Genomic DNA, 14,034 nt, shown 5'->3' with positions numbered 1-14,034 from the left:
AAATCTAGGCAGAAGCTGAATTTTATCAAGTCCTCCTCCTAAAGAACTTTAATTCAGGTATCTTGTAAATTAATTTATCAAATAATACTTTGAATAACATAATTAAAGCCTAGACAAGAGCTGAATGTTATCATGTCCTCCTCCTAACAACTTTAATTTAGATATCTAATAAATTAATTTATTATTTGCTTTTCGTTTAGATGAAAATATCATAATTAAAGTCTAGGCAATAGCTGAATTTTATTAAGTCCTCTTCCTATTTGACTTTAATTTAGTATCCATTAATTGATCATTATGTTTACGAATACAAATAATACTTTAATTCAAAGAGATAACATAATTAAAGCCTAGACAGGAGCTGAATGTTATCAAGTCCTCCTCCTAATGAACTTTAATTTAAGTATCTAATAAATTAATTTATCATTTGTTTAAATGAAGATAACACAATTAAAGTCTACACAGGAGCTGAATTTTATCAAGTCCTCCACCTATTTGACTTTAATGTAAGCATCTAATAAGTTAATTTATCATTTGTTTAAATGAAGATAACACAATTAAAGTTTAGGCAGGAGTTGAATTTTATCAAGTCCTCCTCCTATTTGACTTTAATGTAGTATTCATTAATTTGTTTTTATGAAAAGTTGGTAAAAACGTGATTATTGAATTGATGGATTGACAAAACTAAACCCCTAAACATGGATACTAATCATGTTAAACATAAATAAAACTAAACTACACTACTCTACACTACTTTTCATTATTGTCACTTCCCTATTACATGGCTTACCTTTACAAGGATATACATGTCAAATAAAAATAAGATAAAACTATATACAAAAAATAATAAACACAAATACAAATACAGCCCATGGAACCCGTATGTTGCTCAAATCCTGCCCAAATCTTCTAAGTATGTCCTCCGACCCAAGTAGGGTCAAGCCCGATCCAAACCCAACAAATCAAACATAAGAATGTGTCAATAATTAATATCCACATGCTAATCCAAACTCAAATTAATATCAAATTCATACTACGAGATTCTTCCGCATAAACCTTAGAGATGCATAAACCCCCACATCTTAATCTAAAAAACATGATATTTCAAAGCTGATCATATAAACATGTATACACTCAAATAAATACAAACGACCAAATCCATCAAAACACCCTTTTTCTTTGTCCCCCACCTTTTTTCTTTTCTCCCCACCTTTTCTTTTCTTCTTTCCTTTTTCATTAGCCTTCTTTTCCTCCCCCAATTGTGCCGCCTCCACCCTTTTGTTTTTTCCTTTTGTTTTTCTTTGATTCCCTTTTTCCTTTTGTCTTTTCCTCTCTCTCTCACACAATTTTCTTCCCCTTTTCATTTTAATATCAATGTGTAATAATGTGGTATAGGTGTAATAACAATACAGACAAAAGACTTTCAGTGGGTGGTGTTGTGCTTGTCTGTTGACTCCCCATATTCTCATATGCATGTCATGCAGAAATATAGGCAAACAAAAGTAACAAACCCTGATTCCCTCTTTTTTTTTTATGTTTTCTTTCTATTTTTTGTATTTTATATTTTATATTTTTTTTTTACCGGACGAAAATCGGTTACTACACTTATTATATAAAAAACTAAAAATTTGAGTATCATCTTGAGCATTATAGTATTATTACTAACAGGAACAACACATAAGAGGATGTACATAAACGGCAACACTGTGCATGCTTCTTACTCGATGCTTTGAAGACCAGTGCCCATATTCCTCAATACACTAAGCTTCTCAATACACCGATGACGGGCTCCCTACTAGTATTAAGAAGGCACTCTTCTCCACGTGAAACAATAGAAATGAACGCTAAAATTGCAGTCTTCCTTGCAACATTCAAGGGATATTTCTTGATCATTCTTACCACACAAGTGGCATGGAAGAAAGTCCTCTTTCCTTAGGGTGAAAAAGAGATCGCGTTCGTGCAGATCGAGAGCCCGGGCACTGCTTCCTTGCTTAAGGTAGGGGCAATCACCATGAGCACAATGAGGATGAACATAGATCGGACACTCAAGATAATTAGGACAACCGTAAAACCAAAGATTAGGATCTCTATATTGTTCACAAATATCACAATAAGGAAACCCATCCGAATCATCATTTCCATGGTATGAAAGGACAAGAAAATTTTCATCGTACTCGTACTTGGCTATATGTGGTAGTGTGGCGCATCCATAGTCCAATGCGAAAGGACATCGTTCTTTGCATCGGAGCATGTACTTGCCGTCTTTCTTGCCGACCTTGCCGCAACAAGTACATTGTGGATGGCTATTGCTTTGGGTAAACACACTGAGGGGATGCTTATGACTATCATGGAAGAATTCAAGAGGATTAACCAAAGCACATCGGATGTCAATCATGATATCAAAACAAGCTCGACAACGATATGAGAAGCCACGAAACGGATTATGGCAAGCATAACAATAGGAAGTGAGCCATTCATTGTTTTCAACAAGGGTTAGAGGGTGTTGTGGGTGAAGTGGGTGATTGATTTGTTTTGGTAATTTGGAACAGCTGATGTGGAGAGAAAAATCACATTCTAGACACTTGTAAAAGGGAAAAGAGATGATTCGCATGCAGGCATCACATTTTGTTTCAATCTCATGATCATCATTATCATGCTTTACCAGAAATAATTTATGATGAGGATGACTGAAATGCTCAATCTCTTGTTCAACTAATTGGTCCCCTGCTGCCTCAATTTCTTCTGCCCAGAACTTTTGTCCCACTTGTTGCACGTTGTCCAGTGCACAGTCAACATGGACAACACATGGACAATATTGACAAGAATAGCATCCAAATTCTCTCTTCACTTCTTGACAACAAATTCTACACATTAAAGCAGCAATAGATTGACTTTCAGGAATGAAATAAGTGTGGATGAGGGGGTGATCATGTTGTGGTAATTGGATTGAGAATGGCAGTGAGATACATTTATTGTGAACTACAACATGACAGTTAGTGCAGATCCAAGGTTGCAATTTTTTTCTCGAGGATGCAGACCGATACTGATCACTATCTGTGCCACAGAAATCGCATGTAAATGGATCTGACCTACTCCACGTAACGAAATGATGCTTGTGACTTTGGGGTCGAATAAAGCATCGTGCAAGCATAGCGCAATTGATATCAAGGTCAAATTTGCAATCAGAGCAATGGTAAAGGAAGTTGGCAATCTGTAGATCACACATATTGCAGTCAGATCCAGTAGGACCATATGGTGAATTCGTGTGAAGAATCAGAGTGTGTTTACGATGTGAAGGCTGTTTAATAATAGGGGGCAAGTCTGCACAAGTGTTATGAAGAAAGAAATAACAATCACCACTGCAATAGTAGAATGGAGCACCAGCCAATGATTTTGAGCACACATGACAAAAAATTTCTTCACGAGCGTTTAGGTGTATGACTTCCTGCTCGCAGAAGATGAGATCGTGAGGGTGGAGGTGGTCGAAAGATATCAATTGATGCACGTCCATATCTCTACAACGGCAAGACAAGACTATTTAGATCTGAAACAGACAAGTGGATCGATATATCTCTGCAATTTCAAGACTATTTAGAACTGAAAGAAAGAAGTGGATAGATATATCTCTGCAAGATCATCGGTCAGATTGCTTATCATTTTATACACACCTTCAACCTCAAAGTCTTAAGTCTAAGTCTTAAGTCAATGTGTGGATAATATGTAAGTGGTTGCAGGCCATCTTCCAGTACCTTTCCAAGCAACTTCATAAGTCTTCATTTCAAATCAAACTTCTTTTTATTTAATACATTGCGCGTGCAAAACAAATACGTTGTATAAAAATAAAAACAAACTTCTTTTGAGGTTCTTGAACTTGGTTTTCACAGAAGTTTAAGACCAACTTCATATTGTTTGGGAAGTTCGGACGTGCTGTGTTCTGCAAATGTTTGAGCATTTGTCCTACCTTGAATATGAGAGAGAGGAGAGATTAGATAGTTTGTGAAAAGAATTCAGGGAATATGAAATAATATGATAGGAGAAGAGTTCATCCCCAAGTCCAACCATTTCACAATTACATGCTTATTATACCCAGTTATCCCCAGAGGAAAAAAATAAACCATTTCTCCTTTATGTACACCCAAACGCTCCATTTTTCTCTTCCCCAACAGCACAAAAATGAAAAAACAAAATCTTGTAAACCCTGCCATTTTTCTCTTCTTTTATATCCATTTACATATTATAAGGCAGGAGCAAAATCACAGCTGCAAAACCCTTCCTTTATCTAATCTAACTTTCACCACCCTCCAATTAAAACCTTAAAAATAAAGGTGTGGAAAAGAAAGATACTCGAAAAGCAGATTCAAGATAATGGCAACAGCTGCAATTACCTTGGCTTCGGTTGTGATCCGAATGACAGTAATGGTTGGACAAGCCTCTGAGTCGAGGGACTACCGAGAAACATGGCCTGATATCGAGTGAGACAAATGGAATTGTGGAATTTCTTGAGATATTGGGCAGCATTTGCTTTGTGATTGAAAGAGGAGAGCACAAGCTGTTCCTTGTATCAGTAAAATATGAATACTCAACAAATATATTACACAGAGCACAATTTCCAGAGGACATCACAGAGATGGTGATGCCCCCCTCCTTATTTCAATCACTGATTTCCTAATCCAGGTGCTTTCTCCAGACCCCTGGCTTGTTGACAGGGCATGGAAAATTTTTCAAATTGAAGCAATGGCTTACCTCCAAATAACTTAATAAAGGCATTTTCTGCTCCAAGTCTTTCCAGTCTAGCTCCAGGTTTGGCAAGAACTTCAAACACAGACTTTCAACAGTCCACACAGACTCATTGTTGAGACTCAGATGGATGTTGTCAAGGTCACCATTCTCAATGCAAAGATGCTGCAAATTTGGGAGCTTTCCTGGTTGAACCCATTTCGGCAGAGTTTTATGAGGGTAATGTCTAAGATACAGCTCCTGAAGGCCTGCAGGAGGGGTAAGTTGATCCAGCATTGGTAAGACATTTTTTACTTAACATCTTCCATATTAATAGCAAGAACCTTAAGTTTCTCAAGCTTCAAGAAAATCATGCACTTTTCTTCTGAGAGTTCACTTTCATCACTTAAATTCAATCGCAGGACTTGTAGCTCAGTCAATTGCTGAAGCTCAAGGACTTGACAGCTTCTCTTGTTAGCCTTACCCACCACCTTGAAACCTGATAGTTCCTGCATATGTGATAGCTGAGCCAGTCCACAAGGTAGATACTGAAGACCGCAAAATCCAAGGTCCAAGATCATTAGCATCTTCAACATAATGATTGATGGGTGTAGCTTGACAAGATTGTTGCATCCACTTAAGACCAAAATCCGGAGGTTCCGAAGTTTTCTGATTGAACGTGGTAGTACTTTAAGGCCTGCTGCGCCACTTAGATTCAGAACTGCGAGGCGTTTAAGAGAACAAATCCAGCACAGGAGTTCCTCCATATTGACATTTTCAAGCTTACTGTGAGAAAGATCCAAAACTCTAAGCACAAGGAGAGGCTCCATATACTTATGGAGTGGAACTTCACTTCTTGACATCAGTAACAATGCTCTGAGCTTCAAACTGCTTTTCAAGGAATTTGCATCTGCCTCGTTAATGATTCCAAACCAAAGTGAATCTGGCGTCCATTTTTGTCTGCCTCTTTCAAAGCCACAAAATGACTCATTTTGAGCAATCATGATGGTCAAATCCCGCACCAAATCATGCATTTTGCAACTATAGACTCTTCAGTCAGAGCCTCACTGCTGCACAACTTCAACTAGGCATCTGCCTGCTAGTTCAGACAGATATTCAAAGCCCAATTCGGTAGCTGTTCTTCCGTTTGTGCTTCGGATAAGGCCCTCTCCAATCCACCAATGAATTAACTGTTCAGTATGGATTACCGAGTCTTCAGGATATATGGAGAAACACAAGAGCAATGTCTTTAGAAGACTAGGGAGTTCATCATAGCTCAGCTGCAAAGAAGCCAGCACTGAGCTTGTTTGACCTCTGGTAGTCAATTCATCAAAATCATCACGAGTTTTCTTCCACTCTGTAAGAGAATGAATTTTTGGTGCGAGTGACGCTCCAATGGTCTTGATTGCCAGCGGAAGTCCCCTGCATTTCTCCACAATTTCTTTGCCTACTTTTTCAAAATGGGAATTAGGGCATATTCCTTTTCTTGCTGAAAAAGCAAACTTGGAGAACAGAGACCAACTTTCTTCTGGATTTAGAACTTTCGGACGATTGATCCGATAGCTGTCAACCCCAAATGCCACATCTTCGTTTCTAGTGGTAACTATGAAGCAACTACTTTTCTCAGTTGGTGTTGGTAGATTGGAAGATAGCCTTCTCCACCATTCAAAGTCTATATTCCAGACATCATCCATAACAATAAGAAAGGATTTCCCTTCAAGTAATTGGTGAATCCTTCGCAACATTTGACCTTTGTCAGACCCCAAGCCTTCTTGTCCTAATTGTAATTGTTCCAACATGCTCCGCATGATCCTTTCTTCATCGAAATTTTGAGAGACTGACACCCAAATCATTTTCTCAAAGTATCCACGTACTTCTCTATCATTCATAACTTTCTGGGCAATCGTGGTTTTTCCCAAACCCCCCATCCCCACAATTCCAACTTTGAGAATTTCCTCATCTGGCCAAAGAATCCACTCTTTTATTGTCTTGACATCATTTTCCAGTCCAATTATCTCAGAAGAATCAAAATCCTGTGACGAATATCGTGCAACTTGCTGCACAGTAGTGCTTGGCTCTTGGGGCCTCAGAAAACTTGTCAAATCTTTGCTTGTCATTTCCATTTTTAAATCAAGATCTTTCAACCTCTTTCCTATTTCATATCTGAAGATTATGTCAAAAGGTGAGAAGACAGAGCAAGAGTCTGCTTTTTGATACTCATCTTTGATTAGAACATCTATGAGCACATCATCAGCTTCATAAATTAGTTATCTCAGAACCATTAAAGTCACTTTCTGCGTCTCCAGATTACTTTTGAGGTTCTGCGTGTCTGCTAAGCAAGCCTTCACATTCCGAAGCCCTGCCTCCAATTTCTCAAGCTGACTACGATATTGAAACACAAGTTTACTTTCAGTAATGAGATCTTGAACTAGCATCTCTACCAGTTTTCCAACAACGGGATCCATTGCCAACATCTCCTTTTGTAGTTTTACCTGCGAAACTCTTGTACAAGCTTCATAATCAAAACTTCAAACTATATCTGAACCTTTACATCTTTCAATATAGCTCTAGATAAGCACTTTTCACTTCAGTTAGATAATTTGTTCACATATGATATGAAAGACAAGATCATGGAGTTACATAGATAAATGACATGGATAACAATCATGCAGAAAATGAATGTAATAACTAATAAGCAATAAAGGCTAATATAATAGCTAAGAACAAGCCCAAAGCATTGGAAAGAAGAAAGCAGTGTTTTTGAACCATTTGTAAGGAAATAAAAATGAAGCCTTCAAACCTTAAGCATCATTCACTGTTGGCTTATACTAGCATTTCTATCACAATGAAGCAATCTTACAATTAATGATTAATCATCAATCCAATCCAATTTTGTCAATCTTATACCAATAATTCATGAGCTAATGGTTCTACTATGGCACAGAAGCATATATACCTGGTAATTGTCTAAATATAGTTAGTTTAAGAATACTTATTAATCGATAACCGGATAGAAGCAAAACAGTGGAAGGTCAAATTACAAGTTCCAATGCATTGCAAACTGTACCTACTAACCACTGATTAAGTTCAAGGAGATACTGATAAAGCAACTATACAAAAGATGATGTATGAGTGGGCTTATTAATATTACAACGAAAAAGGACAGCAAGAAATGTATTTTAGCAATACTAGACATATTGTAAGGACTCAAACAGAAGCACATACCCCAGAATGCAGCAGATATGACCTGTCCAAGGGTATGTAAGCTTCAACAGCTCCGGATTAAAAAGCAACTGAACCCCAGAGAGAAGAATACTTTATTAGTTTATGGTCTGTAATCATGTAAGCAGATAGAAAGATATAGGTTTTTGTAAGCAGATAGATAGATATTAGTTTTTAAAAGGGCATTCATGGTCTTCTCAACATTATATAATATACGAAGCATTCCAATTCCAAAACTTATTCTTTCTTATGAATAGAAGGCACAATAACCATTGGAGAGAGCAAAGTATCTCATTCAATAAAAGAGTGATACTTGGTAACAGCGCTCAAGGCTAAGCAAAGAATCCAACAAAACTTAACAGACCCAAAAGTAAGCAAAGAACGCAAAACGTAAGGGGGAAAATTGAAAATGATGTTTGAAAGTCGCCATGCTTTCACAAAATCCAAGGCCACTTTTGCTAGCTTTACTTTAATGTATAATTAATACAGGAAAACATTATGAAGCAAGTAGAACACTGATTCAGAGACTTATATAGGCAACTAAAGGTATGATTGTGTAAAAGGAGGCGTGCTTTGCATTCCTTTGTCAGGTCAGACAGTCAGGGTTCTATTTTTGCCTACACGTGAATTGTCTACTATCAGTGTTGCCTGAGTTAGTCCCCAGTACATTCTAGCCTCATGTTTGACAGCATGAGATTGCCACTCTGAAAGATACCAAAAAAATGAAGAGGAAGAAAAAAAAAGAAAGGAGACTTTAACGTAAGGTTCAACTCAAAAGTTGCAATCAACTTGATAAGAGAATAAAAAAATTTGATAATGTGGCTCTTCCTCTTCCATTAATTATACTTCCTTTCTCTTATTATTAGAACTATCAAAGGGAAGTGTAGATGAAAAGATAGAGGCAGGAGAAACAAATTTGTGTAAAGATCATAAATCTGCAACAATGTGGTCATATGAATGAAGGTAAGAAACTACAAATCACCCCTTATGTGAGTTCTCTTTCATTTTCAAATTCATAGGTTTTAAAAAAGTGTTCTTGCTGTAAACTCACAGCTTGAGAGTTGGTGACCTACTAGCTACACTGTTCTGATAAACAGAGGTATATACAAAAATAATTTTCACAAACAAATCATGTCACAGGAAACACTATCATTTCTTGGGCAAGAAACATACAAATGAAAAATATCACGAGACACTTAAGCAAAATGGAGCTGAGTTCACCTCCCCATCTTCCAATGAAATTCCTGCTGCTACCAAGATTTTCTGTCCTCTTTATTTTTGTCTGCAGTATACCAACTGCCAAGTGACTTTTTATATCGCAATCTCCTTTCATAATCCCATCCCCTTTACCCATTAGTAGAGGAAGGAACTACGACTAGTCGACTACATTTGGCCATTTTTCTTTCCCTTGTGCTCAATAATTACACAATGTATCAAGTGCAGATGTCTGATTTTAGACCTTATGTTAGACTTTGGTTGTCACCATATGAAATGGACAAACCACAAAGAATACATTATCTCAGTTTTACAATCAATGAAAGAGGTTAAACTGCAGATAGCAAACATGTAAAACACCATAGATGTTATCTTAATCATATGCAGATCAAGCAACTTGAAAGACTTCAGACACAATATAATTAAAATTGAAAATACAACAGCAAACAATTTAGCAAATAGATAACAAGCCAAGCATACACAAAGCAACAATGTCCAAAGGACATCAAAGAGATGGTGATGCCCCCTCCTTATTTCAATCACTGATTTCCTAATCCTGGTGCTTTCTCCAGACCCCTGGCTTGTTAACAGGACATGGAAATTTTTTCAAATTGAAGCAATGGTTTACCTCCAAATAGCTCAATGAAGGCATTTTCGTTACTTAAATTCATTCCCAGCCCACGTAGCTCAGTCAGTTGCTGACAGCTTGTCTTGTGAGTCCTACTCACCACCTTGAATCCAGATAGTTCTTGTAGACGCGACAGCTTCCCTATTCCTTGAGGTAGATACCCGAGACCACAAGATCCTAGATCCAATAGCATCAGCATCTTCAATTTAATGATTGATTGATGTACATTTACAATATTGTTGCATCCGCTTAAGACCAAAATCTAGAGGTTCCAGAGTTTTCTATGTCGAAACTTTGCAGCTTACTGTGCGACAAATCCAAAACTGGGGTGGAAAGGTTCCATGCTTTTATCGAGGGGAACTCCACTGCTTGACATTAGTAACATAGCCCTTAGCCTTGAACTGCTTCAATCGCATTTCCAAACCATCGAGATTCTGGTGTCCATTTATGTCTGCCTCTTTCAAAGCTGCAAAATGACTCATCTTTGGCAATCATGATGGTCAAATCCCGCACCAGATCGTGCATTTTACAACTAACTGTAGACTCTTCTATCATAACCTCGACGCTGCACAACTTCAACCAGACATCTGCCTGCTAGTTCCGAAAGATATTCATCGTAAAAGAATTTGTGGGTTTTAGGCAAGACACAATTTTTAGAAGGCACAAGCAGAAGCACGTTACACATACCGAGGAATGTGGCTAATAGGGCTTGTCTGGAGTACGTGAACTTCTACAGCTCCAGATTGGAAAGCCAAATACTGTTTGAATACCGGCGGAAGAGAAATCGAACCACGAAAACGATATGGTTTATGGACTGCAATAATGCAAACAGGGATGTTTTAAAGGGCAAAAATTGGGGACGAGGAATATAAACACTAGGAGTATGCGAATATAGCGAGCGATTCTTGCTGATTTTTTTTGATAGAAGGCACTGCAACCATTGGAGGGTTTAGAGTAATTTATTGCATTTGATAAAACAGGATAACAGTGCGCATAATAAAAAGTACATGGAGTCAAATTGAGTTTTCTTCTCCTCCTCAAAACAAAAAAAGGGTGTTCTCAACTAATAAGAACTAACTCGATTGACAATCGATTAGGTCTAATCATTAATATTTCAATAAAAAAGTTTCTAGACAGAACAGCATTATCCAAATTCCAAACCTTAGCTAATCAGCTCAGATTCTATAAAACAAAGTAAAATAGATCAAAACCAGGTTACAAAGACTAAAAAACTGGAATTAGACGACTTATCTATGGATTTACAGTTGCTCTCAAACCAATAAATCCTTCCAAGTTTAAACATCAGAAACATCCTTATTAGATTTTCCTTTGAGTAACTGTGGCCTGTAGCCTTTCTCAAGCACCTTCTCGATCTCCTCGAATCGCATTCCCTTTGTTTCAGGCACAAAGAAGAAAATGAATATAAGACCAACAGTAGAAATGCCAGCAAAGAGAAGGAAAGCCCCAAAGGAACCAAAAGCTTCTCTGATGCTCAAAAATGACATAGAGACAATCAGATTGGCAGTCCAGTTTGACATGGCAGCAATGCCTCCACCAATTCCTCTGTATCTCAATGGGTATATCTCTGAGTTAACAATCCATGGCACCGTCCCCATTCCGGGTGCGTAGCAGATGATATACAATGCCATTAGAACCACTGCAAGGAATCCAATCTTGCTCGGGCACCCTTCTTCGAACCATTGTCTTTTGCTTTCTCTGTGGCAGGCATTCTCAAATTCCTTGTTTGAGACCAAGCATGCTCCAGGATGGTACTACACCACACAGATTAATTGAAGTTAGTGAATCGAAACTCAATGAAACTACAAAGTTAAGGCAAAAAAAAACTTACTTGACTGGCTGAATTACTGCAGAAGCCGCACTTTGCTTTCACGCAAGACATACAATCCCAAGAAGGTGCATTCATGGCAGCTACATATGCTGGACAAGTAGAGTTAGCACCAAAGTGGGTGCTCTCTGCTACACTAAGAGCAGGAGCCTGACTAGCAGCTTGTAAGAACACAATGGCTAACACCACAAGGCAAGAGATGATCCCAACCATGGAGACTATCATTAACCTCCTCCTGCCATATCTATCGACAAATGCCATGCTAACAATGGTACCAAGTGCATTGAGGCCGGATGTGACAAGAGAAAGCGCCAAGGCAGTCTTCTTTGAAGCAAAACCGGCAAATTGAACGATTGTTGGTGCATAGTACATGACAGTGTTGATCCCCACAAATTGCTGAGCCACTTGAACTGTGATCCCCGCGTAGAGTCCTCTACGAACAACTTTGTTCTTGAAGGCACTTGCCAATTTAGCAGCGATGCTCTGCCCAATTGAAGATTCCAATTCCCTTTCCTCTTTGATAGAGGATTGCAGTGCATTCATCTCAGCTTCAACTTCATCAGCAGGATATATCTTCTCCAAGATATCCCTTGCCTCATCTACCTTATTCTGTAAACACGGTAAGGAATTAGGACAAAAGCCAAGTGAGAAATAGCAAAACAACAAAAGTAATTGTATAATCTATCAAATTTCATAAACACACATCAACAAAGACTGCGTAAGTACTAACCTGACTGTAAAGCCATCTGGGAGACTCTGGAAGGGTGAGCATGCAGAAGAATTGAAGTGCAGCAGGAACGCCAGCAATTCCAAGCATCCAACGCCATTGTCCGTGAACCTGACAGATGATTGACTTCAATATAATTCCATTCAAGAACATTTGAAATACCATGTTATAGTTTTGAGTGGTATAAATATGGTGATTGTAAACATATTACATACATTGTTGAAGGCAAGATTGACAACATAAGCAACGAACTGTCCACCGGTGATAAGAAGTCCATTAGTGGCAACAAGAGCTCCTCTGATCTTAGCTGGTGAAGCTTCTGAGATGTAGAGAGGTGAAGTCATGGAAGCTGCCCCGACTCCAAGACCTACTAAGATTCTGCCGATAACGATAACCCAGGGAGCAGGAGCTGCAGCCATGATTACAGCACCAATGAAGAAGACAACATCAGCACCAAGAATACACAGTTTCCTTCCAAATTTGTCGTTCATCCACCCTCCAATGCCAGCACCAAATATAGCTCCAGCCACAGCCATACTGACTATCACTTCCTGATTAAAATTATCAACGTGATTATTGCTAGAATCCCACTCTTAGGCCCCAATTGGGTGCTTTATGACTGAAAACCAGTTATGGTTAACCAACGATCAAACTTAAGTTATGCTACAAACTATTCAAAGCTTGTTACCTGCAGTACTGTTGACTTCCTAACAGAATCAAAGTCATCTTTGATGAAAAGAAGAGCACCAGAAATATTTCCTACATAAACAAAAGTGTTTAGTCAAGAACCAATTAGTCAAGAAAATAAAAATAAAAAACACAATCTAGTTATCAAAGAATTCATTATATAAAATGATGATACCTGTATCCCAACCAAACAATAGTCCTCCAAGGCCTGCAGTGAGTGCAAGCTTCATGATATAAGGAGTCTTCCATACTGTCTTGAAGCACTCCGTGAATTCTGTCTTATCAGCTCTCACACCACCTCCTTCCACCATTTTTTTCCCACCAAACAACAATGCACCTTAATTCGGCAAGCTCAGAACCTTCTCGAATCCGAACTAACCTGCAAAGTTGGTGACTTTTTGATGAGATCAAACAGCACAGCACTCATTTGTTAAAAGAGTTCCTGATTTGTTTCATAAAGATTCAGCAATTACCATTATCTTCAAATCTCAAAGTTTCAACAAAATTTTCTGTCTTTACACCCACAAGTCGACAACATATATGTATTCAGTATTACATACAAATTAAACGCATTCTCGAAACTGAATTCAAACTGAACGCAATAAATCAATCAACACTGAAAAACTGAACACATAATATTATATGTATCTATATATAATGACATCGTGACAATGCAGCATCTTTCAATGATCAATAATCAATAATCAGGACTCATGACATCCCAACAAAAAAATCTCGAACTTTCAAAACAAAACAAAAAAATCATAATGAAGGTTTAACTCACTAAAGAAATTTTCAGTCTCAGTGATGAAAGAATGATCAGAAAATACAAGCATTGGAGAACAGATTTGCTGATTGATTGTGGGTGGTTTGAGTAATTTTGAATTGGGTTAGGGTTGGGATTTCTCTAATTAATTAAAGAAAGCAGTAATTCTCGAATTTGTTTTTGATAATTAGGATTTGAAGGAATGGAGGACTCTTTTTTTTTTTTCCTTT

The 14,034-nt window shown here is 37.9% G+C and overlaps 4 protein-coding genes across 5 annotated transcripts in view; all 4 read right to left on the bottom strand.

Moving 5' to 3' along the window:
* The window catches only part of LOC119990168 (inositol transporter 4-like), a 22,072-nt gene extending 8,038 nt beyond the window's left edge, over positions 1-14,034 (bottom strand). Inside the window, exons 1-7 of the mRNA XM_038836028.1 lie at positions 13,823-14,034; positions 13,214-13,417; positions 13,040-13,110; positions 12,567-12,902; positions 12,355-12,462; positions 11,628-12,233; positions 9,395-11,550 (exon numbers count right to left, since the gene is read on the bottom strand). Of these exons, the coding sequence (XP_038691956.1) occupies positions 11,074-11,550; positions 11,628-12,233; positions 12,355-12,462; positions 12,567-12,902; positions 13,040-13,110; positions 13,214-13,349 (1,734 nt within the window). The 5' untranslated portion in view covers positions 13,350-13,417; positions 13,823-14,034 and the 3' untranslated portion in view covers positions 9,395-11,073. The remainder of the gene's footprint in view (positions 1-9,394; positions 11,551-11,627; positions 12,234-12,354; positions 12,463-12,566; positions 12,903-13,039; positions 13,111-13,213; positions 13,418-13,822) is intronic.
* On the bottom strand, positions 1,306-5,581 carry LOC119990169. The gene is made up of 2 exons (XM_038836029.1): positions 4,383-5,581; positions 1,306-3,958 (listed from the first exon to the last, which is right to left on the bottom strand). Exon 2 carries the CDS (start codon positions 3,506-3,508, stop codon positions 1,799-1,801), a length of 1,710 nt encoding a protein of 569 aa, XP_038691957.1. The 5' UTR covers positions 3,509-3,958; positions 4,383-5,581; the 3' UTR covers positions 1,306-1,798.
* LOC119990175 (disease resistance RPP13-like protein 4) lies at positions 4,515-9,917 on the bottom strand. Of its 2 annotated transcripts, XM_038836036.1 has the most exons (4): positions 9,779-9,917; positions 7,939-8,006; positions 6,556-7,205; positions 4,515-6,474 (listed from the first exon to the last, which is right to left on the bottom strand). In XM_038836036.1, the coding sequence occupies exons 3-4, from the start codon at positions 6,834-6,836 to the stop codon at positions 5,778-5,780; spliced, it is 978 nt and encodes a 325-aa protein (XP_038691964.1). In that variant the 5' UTR covers positions 6,837-7,205; positions 7,939-8,006; positions 9,779-9,917; the 3' UTR covers positions 4,515-5,777. The 2 variants fall into 2 exon arrangements, with proteins under 2 accessions (XP_038691964.1, XP_038691963.1); XM_038836035.1 differs by having other exon boundaries at positions 4,515-7,205.
* On the bottom strand, positions 5,025-5,747 carry LOC119987785 (leucine-rich repeat-containing protein 57-like). The gene has a single exon (XM_038832699.1). The coding sequence runs from the start codon at positions 5,745-5,747 to the stop codon at positions 5,025-5,027; it is 723 nt and encodes a 240-aa protein (XP_038688627.1).

This window comes from Tripterygium wilfordii, chromosome 21 (assembly GCF_013401445.1).
Source record: "Tripterygium wilfordii isolate XIE 37 chromosome 21, ASM1340144v1, whole genome shotgun sequence".
NCBI lineage: Eukaryota > Viridiplantae > Streptophyta > Magnoliopsida > Celastrales > Celastraceae > Tripterygium > Tripterygium wilfordii.
The sequence above is the reverse complement of the archived record's forward strand: the minus strand, read 5'-3'. Positions and strand labels throughout refer to the sequence as shown.

What these genes read in the sequence shown, in the direction of transcription:
- LOC119990169 (XM_038836029.1), bottom strand. Translation starts at nt 3,508, where the DNA reads ATGGACGTGCATCAATTGATATCTTTCGACCACCTCCACCCTCACGAT.
- LOC119990175 (XM_038836035.1), bottom strand. Translation starts at nt 6,836, where the DNA reads ATGGAAATGACAAGCAAAGATTTGACAAGTTTTCTGAGGCCCCAAGAG.
- LOC119987785 (XM_038832699.1), bottom strand. Translation starts at nt 5,747, where the DNA reads ATGCATGATTTGGTGCGGGATTTGACCATCATGATTGCTCAAAATGAG.